The following is a 10,695-nucleotide window of genomic DNA, read 5'->3' on the forward strand; positions in this document are numbered from 1 at the left end:
CTGGGCACATGCAATCAATGACCGTAGATAAGTTCTAGAGTGGTGACCACGATAGACGCGATGTATTTGGATTCTCTTCTAGGTGACGCCATAGGCAGCGTAGAACAATTTTTTTAATCAATCCAGAATTCTCTTCTAAAGTGACTTCCTTTCAGTCGACAGACGCTCTCTGCAATGCATAGGTCTCTCTCGAAGATCGATACGATGCCTGGTCCTCCGCTGCCCATATACAGCGACTTCCCGCGACTTACTGCGACTTCCTACGACTTACCGCGACTTATCGCGACTTCCCACGACTTACCGCGACTTCCCGAGACTTCCCGCGACTTCCCGCGACTTCCCGCGACTTACCTCGACTTCCCGTGATTTCCCGCGACTTTAACTATGTCAGTAGTCCACCTAGTGGTCGTACCCACGTTACGTCTATCGCCATCAGTTGAACAAGCGATGTGTTCGCCAATTGTCACTTAAAAATTGACTACAGTTAAACATTAATATGTAATTTTAACCTAAAGATCATTTCTAACAGAGACGAAACGCTTGAAGCCCTGAGCGACGCGCAAGTTGTAGCACCAATAGTTTTGACAGCGGACACCCATTCGGCTCTTCGACGCAACTCTTATCTCTACGTATTTGATTATCAAACAAAATACGGTGATTATCCTCAGGTAAGCAAATATTTTCTACTAACCACCAAGAGTCCTTCCTAATGGCTTCGTCCTTTCACTCACTGCAAAGCCTCCACTAAGATATCTATATAGAAATATACCATTATCACCAAGCTTAGCAGGCTGTTTGGTGATCGAATTGTTTCTATTAACCACCAAGAGTCCTTCCTAATGGCTTCGTCCTTTCACTCACTGCAAAGCCTCCACTAAGATATCTATATAGAAATATACCATTATCACCAAGCTTAGCAGGCTGTTTGGTGATCGAATTGTTTCTATTAACCACCAAGAGTCCTTCCTCATGGCTTCGTCCTTTCACTCACTGCAAAGCCTCCACTAAGATATCTATATGGGAATATACCATTATCACCAAGCTTAGCAGGCTGTTTGGTGATCGAATTGTTTCTATTAACCACCAAGAGTCCTTCCTAATGGCTTCGTCCTTTCACTCACTGCAAAGCCTCCACTAAGATATCTATATGGGAATATACCATTATCACCAAGCTTAGGAGGCTGTTTGGTGATTGAATTGTGGTATTTTGGTACGCAGATAACGCTGCTGTACATCCTTTGGAAATTTTTTTATGAGCTATAGCAATAATATATAGTTAATACAGTGTGAATCATATAAGGCTTTACAAGGGAATCAAACCTTTCACATACGATCGCAAGTTACAGTCAGTATCTCACGTTAAATTCAGAAGGATTTTGATTTTTTTTTCTGTTTTTTTTTTTTTTTTGGTTTACTTGATTTAGAAGACATAGTAATCAATTTTCAAGCATTGTTATCATTTAAAAATCATTTACACTGTAGCAAGATATTATAAGACTTTTTGTGTTTTTTTTTTTTTTAAATCAATGACATCCTAGTTAAACTATAAGGATATATTTTAACTAATATAATTATTGGTTTGTTTTAGATTAAAAAAAAACAACATACATATTGACTATAAATCGTCATAATTGACGTAATTTTAGCCACCCACTGCTGGTCATATGCCTCCCCTAGATTAAAAATAGGACCAATGGGCAACCCTGTATCCAGAATCTGTCATATACTTAAAAAGGTATATATCCACCTTGAGGGCAGACACTCAACACTGCTCTTATCAGCATGTAGTCCCCACTTTTAAGGCTTCAGCGGCTATTAACATTTTATATTTCTACAGACTAATTGTATTAAAAATAATAAACTATTTAATATTACAGATATTAATATTATAATACTGTAATCAAAGAGTAAGAATAATTTATCTATAAAATATAAATTCTTTATTTATTCTTCCAAAACAATTTTATCCGTTTCAAAGTAATCCACGTTAGATAAAACACACTTTTGCTAATTCTTTTTTCAGTACTCGAAACAGTCGGAATAGTCTTGTTCCTGTATAGCCTTTAATACCTTCGATTCGGTTTTTATCTCCTCAATTTTAAGGCTTTTTGGGTTTGGTAAAAACAAGAAGTCTCACGAATCCAAATCAGGCGAATAGGATGGTTATGAGGTGATATAAGTCGAGTTTTTTTGCAAAAAAGTCGAAAAGGACCAAAGCATGACATCTATTAATCGAAACCTGACTTGTTTAATAAACAAAACAGCCTTCAAAATGATTTAGCTGAGCGAAATGATATTGCTTTGCTATCAGCGAAGTCTCTAATTGTCAATTGAAATAAGTATAGTAATAGATAGAAATAAAAGCTAATAAAAATGTAAATAACAAAAATCAAGTGATATTGTAATCATCCTATATAGAAATAAAATAATATAAATGTAAAAGAGTAATGAGGGATGTATGAAAGGCGTTACAGAGCGAAAGGGAAAGACAGAAGAATTGTGGCAAGAATGAAAAGAACGAAAGATCATACGATGTATGAAAGACGATAATGAAAATAAAAAAAATATACGAATTGGGTACGAGAGGCACCCAATAGCGGGAGAGTAAATAAAAATATTGTCAATTGACGATTTTAAAGCACCAAATCTTTGATTTTTTAAACATAGCACTCGTAGGTTTTAAATAACAATTTCAGCTTTTCCTTCGCCGCAATCATTAAGAGTTATGAGAAGAAGAGTTTTATAAAGAAACTCCTTTATAAACTCACTAAATACTTTACCTTCACACGTCGTTATAAGCGACCAAATTGTAAATGTCTTTATAACACACACTCCGCGTCTTGTTAGAGGTCTTTTTAAAATGGTCAGTTAAAAGCACCGTTTAATGAAGCCAGTGAGTTCTCAAGTTACGTCGTTTGCCGGGACAGATGTTCGTCTAACGATGCAGTAAGCCAATGACCTTACCAGGACATTCATAAATCTAAATTCAACCTTATTACACCTTAAATTAAGGTACAAATTAACTTGTCTATGATTTTTTTTATTAACAATTCTGTTTAGTTTTTACTAAACTAGTTACTTGTATATATTTTGTACTAGCAAAAGCTCTTCATAATAAACAACGAACACGAATTTAGGAATAACTTACTTACTCCGCTGGCTCAGTGACCCAAAGTGGGACTTGGCCTCCGAAGCGAGAGACTTCCACTTTCCTCTATCTTGCGCCATCGTCTGCCATCGGTTGACATTCAAATCGCGCAAGTCTGCCTCAACGCGATCGATCCAGCGATACCTGGGTCTTCCCACTGGTCTTCGACCCCTCGGTTTTTCCAGGTACGCTACCTTCACGCTCCGATCCGATCCCATTCGCTCCAAGTGACCAAGCCAGCGGATTCGTTGAGCTTTATATTCGCCAATGATATTTGGCTGTGCAACTAAAGTCTCAATTTCGGCATTCTTTCGGAGCCTCCAAGATCCGTCTTGATTTCTCGCTGGTCCCAAGATCTTTCGCATGATTTTGCTTTCCGTCACTAGCAGTTTTTGTTCTTTTCAAAGTCTCTTTTCAAAGTTAGCGTCCAAGCTTCACAACCATACATCAATATTGGTCGTATTACGGTTTTGTAGATACGGACTTTTGTACTTCTGCTTAGGAGCCTAGACACTAGAACCTTGTAAAGTGCTGCATCTCAGCGAGTTCTGGATACGGATATCCTCTTCTCTGGTGTTGTCATCCGTTATGGTGCAGCCTAGATACCGGAACTTCGCCACTCCCGCATATGAAACGTTTCCAACATGAAGGTCATCTCGTTTAACACGCTTATTCTTGTTTCGTTTCATGTGGAGGTACTCGGTTTTTTTGCTGAGGGCTAACTACCCTCCCACGTAAAAACACAACTGCTACGAAACCGAAGAAAGAGAAAGTTTAGGAATAATGTGATTGTTTTTCCATTGTAATACTTTTGATTTATTATAGCAATACCACAGTTTGTGAAACTAACATATCTTCAATATGGTTCTGATTGTCGTCAATTGTTTGATAGGTAGCGCTAGGTATATTAAGGTTGAAGACGACGCCATCAGGTTCACGCCTCGTGACGTCTCTTACCAGAAACGAAGCCTGGATTCGCGGATATTTAGAATGGGGTCCATAAACTTCTACTTTCAACTTCTAAGTTAGTCGATAAAACCTGGTCTCTGACTATGGGACCAGCCCGGAATGATTTTTAACCGGGAGATACCGCGGTGTCTCATATAGCGTAGTGAATTCCATATCACTCTGTCCTCCGCCAGAAACAGGGTATCTTGACCATCCGGAAGATTCCGCCCCTGCCACCGCCCCTCGCCTAAAATCAAGTTTCTGGATTCGAGGCCATAGACTGACAATGATAAACTAGGACTTTCCGCCATAAGATGAACAAACGATCTGTTTAACGTTGTTGGAAGACGACACAGGCCGTTTTGACCTGGTCTTATTGGAAATCTTTGAGGAAGGATTATAACCGCAGTAGACGAATAAACCTGAAATGTTGAAAATTGTTTTTCTTTAATCTCTCCAAGTAAAGATCCTCATGGTTTAAAAATTAAATAAAAAAATAGCCGAATCGGTAGAGCCGTTTTCAAATTTTGTGAAAATTTGGCAATACATTTTATGTGTGTATATTTAAATATGATTGTTGAATATATAAATAAATCATTTCATTTAATTCTATTGCGTAGCGTCAAGGCTGCATACACGGCGAAGAGCTCCCATATATCTTCGGGGCACCACTTGTAGGCGGATTGGCTCATTTCCCACGGAACTATACAAAAGCGGAAGTTGCGCTTTCCGAGTCAGTAATGCTGTATTGGGGCAATTTCGCGAAGACCGGGTAAGTGGAGATTGATTTTCAGCTCTTTCGTTATGCACGAATAATACGAGTAAATGTAACTAAAACATGTTTCATTTATTTGAATTTTCGTTTCATTTATTTATATTTCGTTTCATTTATTCGTATTTCGTGTTTCATTTGTTTTCGTTTTATGTATATTTGCTTATATAAATTTATACACAACTATGAAACCAATCAGTAAATATAACTGTGCTAGCATATATATGTTTTTTCAATGTTATTTCATATTTCGACTCTATATCTTAATTATAAATAATAATTTTACGAGTAAAATAACTTGAATATAGAAAGCGAAGATTTACTTTGTATAATCTTAACAAAAGGCGTTTCAGAAGCGATTTAGCTTAAAGGAGCTTTGACAATAAGGCTTCCTTTTTCCTGAAAGGCAGACAAAGATATACGAGTATAAGTATTACAATTACTTAGTTGAACAGCTATTTCTTTATTTGTAATCTCTTTAAAATAAAACTAACAAGCGTAAATACATATTCTTCTAGATAAATCTACAAATTCATACTGCTATCCTCAGGTTGTACTACAGTATCTGTAAGATGGTGGTCGATGTCACATCTATGAATCTTGTGATCGCATCTTGAGTCTCGTCTGTGCAATACACGCATGAGTTCGTGTGACGTGATATTGCTACCACCGCAATATGGACAGTGTTATATAGTCCGAAAGTGTTTATTTATTATAATATCATTATATAAAGACTTCATTGTGCTAAACAAAGTCAGTACAGTCAAACACTGTGATTTTATATATACGTATTAATATTAATTTTTCTTCATAACATAGAAACCCAAACGAAGCCCAAGAAAGTGACCCCATCAGAGCCGGGAGACAAGAGAGAGTGAGAATGAAGAATATGGACTGGACCGCGTACGAGGCTGTTCATAAGAAGTATTTGAATATAGATATCAAGTCCAAGCTAAAAAACCATTATAGAGCACACAGGTAAGCTAGTAATATAAGTTGATTTTAATGGAATCAGGCGTTATTTTGCAGAAGTCCATCCTAAGTAAGAAAAGGACCAATATTTAGCCACTTCCGCACATGCAGTCGTAGTCGTGCAACAAAGTGCACCGCCCGCCAGCCCGCTGATAAATGCGTATGTGGCAAACAATGCGAATTACACAATTACCACCGTTAAATCACTCAATAGGTGCTTCACCCCTCCACGGGGAATCTTCAGGAGTTATGTTACATCGATTAGTGCCAAACATAGAGTGAGCTCAGTTCGTCGCCGCTTGTTATTTATATGCCACCTCCTCCCCCACTACTACTCAAAGTCACGTGACCCGTGGGTCATATTGGTCCTTTTCTTAAAAAAATTCCAATTTCGAAATTTTAAAGGTGATATTCAACTCTTGCTCTTGTATATGTATTGTTAAATTTCAAATTCGTTACAAATGATATTTCTCTAGCGTTCACGTCAGAACGCTCCATGTTACTGGCCACTGCGGCTACAATACTTTTTAAAGTTAAATTATTCTTGCGCGTTCGAATTTCAAATCGAACGTCGATTTGAATTCGGACGCCATCAGTGAGATAGTCGCTGCCTTTGTGTCTGGTTCAAAATTGTAAATACTACACCATTGTAAATAGTCTTTGTATATATGTAACTGGATTGGGCAGATAATTGCGATTGTAGATCACAGGTTCGATTCTCGGCACACAGTCTTATTTAATTTACTATTGCCACTGATTACATCTTTGCCAAGCGTTCCAATTTTAGTATGTTCCTGCCGTAAATATCTTTGCGAGAGACCTATGCCTTGTGGGCGTCTATGAGCACTGGATATCACATTGATCAGACGTAATTTTTATATTCTTGCCCCAACATATACGTCCAAGGGATTTATGATGGTAGTCAATCATCTTGTGATAATGTATTATTTTCACTGTCATGATTTATAATATACAAAATTACCCTAAAAAATGTAAATCAATAAGCCAGCACGCTACATGTATAGCAGTCCGAACGCGATTGCTTCCTGGCCGCCCAATCAGCGCGCGCGCCGCTGCAGAATCAGTTCTAAACATCGGGCCCAACTTGTCAAGCGACAGCGATTCCGAATGAAATCAAAGGCGTTGGCCCAAGATATCCTAACAGCGACTTCAGCCGCCACTTTAAGTGAAAAGCTGTCACAGATTCTTAAATATCGCTTGAACATCTTTTACCTTTGTATCGTATTAATACAGAGAAGCTTAGTAGAAACAAACTTATTATTTATTGTTGTCGATTCGATCCGTTTTGAATTAGCTCAGGGTATGCTGTCTTAGTTACATCTTTGATACATGCACTTTCAATATCTCCGTCTTACCCGTGACTAAAAGGGCTTTGAAACTATAGAAACAAAAAACCTAAAAAAACAACGAAAAAAAAATTTTTTTTTTGTTCGTGAAATGATTTCGTATATTTTGCGTAATTTCACATTTAATCCATTTCGTCCCAAAAGAAAAATTGTGTTGATCGTGTATCTAAGTTAAAACTTTAGGGTACTTGTAAAAAAATTGTGATTAATATTTTTTTTTCATATGACCTTCGTTATTGGGGGATAGTATTTTTATTCATGAAATGTATTCGCAAATTTTTCGTAATTTCACATTTAATTCACTTCGTCCCAAAAAAAAAATTTGTGTTGATGGTATATCTAAGTTAAAACTTTATAGAACTCGTAAGAAAATTGTCATTAATATATAGTTTTCATATGACATTCGTTTTTGGGGAATAAAATTTTTAGATCATGAAATGTATTCGCATATTTTGTGTAATTTAACATTTAATCAGCTTCAAAATAAACCTATGTCAATGGTAAATCTAAGTTAAAACTTTAAGGTACCTGTGAAAGAACTGTCATTAATATATTGTATTAATATGGCCGTCGTTATTGGGGGCTTCTCGTTTCCCCCTGTTTTTTGTTTGGCATTGACCTTACAAATTCGGGTAAAATGATTTTCCTATTTTTATTCCACATTCTCTTTCGTCCTTCTTGTCTCTTATTCTTCATCATTTATTCTTTCGGTCCTCCACCCCTCAGCTATCACAGCTCAATTAATAGTATTAGTCTATGATATTACCCATAAAATTTAATCTAATTGGTAAATGATATCATTAACTGCATTAATGTTTACAATATCTCTAGCTATAAGATTTAATATTGAATATCAGTTTAGTAGTTTAGATTTCACTGGGTTTTTATTGCATCAAATGTATAAAATAGTCAATAAACTTTCTATTAACCTATTTTCTTTTTCCCAGGCTTTCATTCTGGTTGAACTTGGTACCAGATTTACATCGTCCGGGAGGTGAAGACGTACCACCTTCTCATCATCAGCTCGAGCATGAGGATTCATCCTTGCAGCCCACCATTAAGACATTTACACCGCCATTCAAAAAGATCACAGATATGATCTTGACAGAAACCGGCATGGCTACTAAAGTCCCAGTATTAGCAGTTCTGAATGTCACATCTCCTTTGAACTTTAATATAATTGGACAAAATACTGCCACTCAAAGCACGGATCTTCACAAATCTGATAGTTCCACTTCTTCTCCACCTGAAGATGGATTCGCGGCATATTCCACCGCTCTAAGTGTGACAATAGCCATCGGATGCTCACTGCTCATTCTTAACGTCTTGATCTTCGCTGGAGTATATTACCAGAGGGATAAAACCAGGATGAATGGTCAGGATGGCCACTCAAATGGATCGCATTTAAAGAAACGAGTCGAAAACGGTCAGATGCCAAACAACATATGTGGAGACCTGGAAGGCACTTTAACCTACCAAACGGGTCTCAAAAACGACCCGGCTACCATTCTTGGTCACCACCACACACATTCACACCACCAGTTACCACCACCCGAGTTCGCAGACTTACCAAGTAATAATGTATCAGGAATGGTGACACTCCCACGTGCTCCACCACCACCGAAACTAGGCAAGAGTAATATAAACACTCTTGCAAGTGGACAGTTGCAAGAGAACCAGCCTTTATTATCAGCACATCAGATACAAATGATAAACACCAGTACTCTGACGAAGAAGAATACGCAATTGAACGCAAAGTCGAACGTGACGATGGAGGAGTTGCGTGTGTGACGTCACCGCGCCTGACTGCAGCGTGCCGGCAGCTGCAGTGACGTGGTGCAGCATGACGAGATCGTTTGACTCCAGCCGGACCTTCTCGAGAACGTCACAGACTACATATGACTTAAAAACGTACTCGAAAAAGAAGGTTGACTTCAGTGAAGTGATAGTGAAAAAAAATTCAAACATGAATCCATATCTGAAAGATTGATAATAGTGTTTGTGTATCTCTTATGTAAATAGATGTGTGTAAATAATAAAAAAATCGACATAAACGGTTATAAATCTATGTAAATATTTATCTCATCAGCTCAGCCGTATATCCCTCCTAACCACGGTAAATATAATCTCTATTTTAGAGTTTAGTGTTTAAATATCACATAAATAATTTCTCTCTATTTTACTATTAAGTTAAAACAATTTTTTTATCTTATGCTATTTTTATTTTGGACATAATGCACAAGATTATTGGTTATAGATGTTGAAGCTCTGAAAATGTATTGCTTATTTTTCAGGAAAATTGAAGCCTATATAAAGTTTTTCATTCGAAAATTGTCACTCTGAAATATGTTACATACATTTTTTTTTTTTCATTTAAATGTGATTTACCTTTAAGTTCTGACAGTACAAAAAATTTACAGTAAAAACTTTTTTGAAAAATACTTTTTCATTTCATGCATTAATTGACAACAAGTTATCTATTTATTCACACTTTTAAATTTTTAACATCTTTTACCGATTATCTTGTGTAATATAAACATGTTTATGTTAAATATCAACACAATATGTATGTATAAATATATTAATAGAAAATAGAGAGAATTGGACTGTAATTATATAATGCTATGTAAAAACATTAAATTCTTCTATTTCATGTCAATGAAGAATTAATAAAACACCAACTTATTCCGAATATGAACATAAGTAAAGCAATAAATTCTTTTTATTAGATTCTTCAAAGGTTTGTTTAAATTTTCATATGTTTTCAATTCCACTTTGTCAATGTGTTACTACACTATCGGAAATTTTCATTACTATTATTTCCATCGCATCATCAGCTATACTACTTTCACTGTTGTAAATTGGTCTTTGATTTAAGACCGCTTGGAAGCCTGCATCCATTTAACTTCCGACAAACGTTAGATCGACTTTTTTCAAGTTTCATATATTTTCAATTCCTCTTTGACAATATTACTACTGTATCGGAAATTTCCATTGTTGTTATTTCCATCGCATCATCAGCTATACTACCTTCACTGTTGTAAATTGGTCTTTGATTTAAGACCGTTTGCAAGCCTACTTGCTTTTAACTCCCGATAAACTTAAGATCGTCTTTTTTTCAATTTTCATGTATTTTCAATTTCACTTTCTTAATGTGTTACTACATTGTCGGAAATCTCCTTTACCGTTATTTCCATCGCATCATCATCTGTACTTCCACTGTTGTAACTTGGACTTTAATTTAATACCGCTCGAAAGCCTGTTTAAGTTAAGATAACTTTAAATACCTTGCTGGTCTACAGTTGATTTTTCAGCTACGCTACGATTTACGGTATATGGTTCCTCCAGAACCTTAAGGCTCTAACTGAAATATATTGCATACCGGCCTACCCACATAAAAATATTTGCAAATAGCCAACTTATCTAAATTCAAAACAACTATGTATCATTGAATAATTTTAAGAAACATTAGAATTTTTTTATAAAAG

The 10,695-nt window shown here is 36.3% G+C and overlaps 1 protein-coding gene across 1 annotated transcript in view; it reads left to right on the top strand.

Moving 5' to 3' along the window:
- Nlg3 (Neuroligin 3) overlaps positions 1-9,010 on the top strand; it is a 57,597-nt gene extending 48,587 nt beyond the window's left edge. Inside the window, exons 8-11 of the mRNA XM_068773081.1 lie at positions 530-668; positions 4,717-4,868; positions 5,688-5,846; positions 8,155-9,010. Coding sequence (XP_068629182.1) covers positions 530-668; positions 4,717-4,868; positions 5,688-5,846; positions 8,155-8,998 — 1,294 coding nt within the window. The 3' untranslated portion in view covers positions 8,999-9,010. The remainder of the gene's footprint in view (positions 1-529; positions 669-4,716; positions 4,869-5,687; positions 5,847-8,154) is intronic.
- The last annotated feature ends 1,685 nt before the right edge of the window (positions 9,011-10,695 follow it).

Source organism: Battus philenor, unplaced genomic scaffold, assembly GCF_028537555.1.
Source record: "Battus philenor isolate CCGP_79_NKW_IND1 unplaced genomic scaffold, ilBatPhil1.0.hap1 SCAF_5, whole genome shotgun sequence".
NCBI lineage: Eukaryota > Metazoa > Arthropoda > Insecta > Lepidoptera > Papilionidae > Battus > Battus philenor.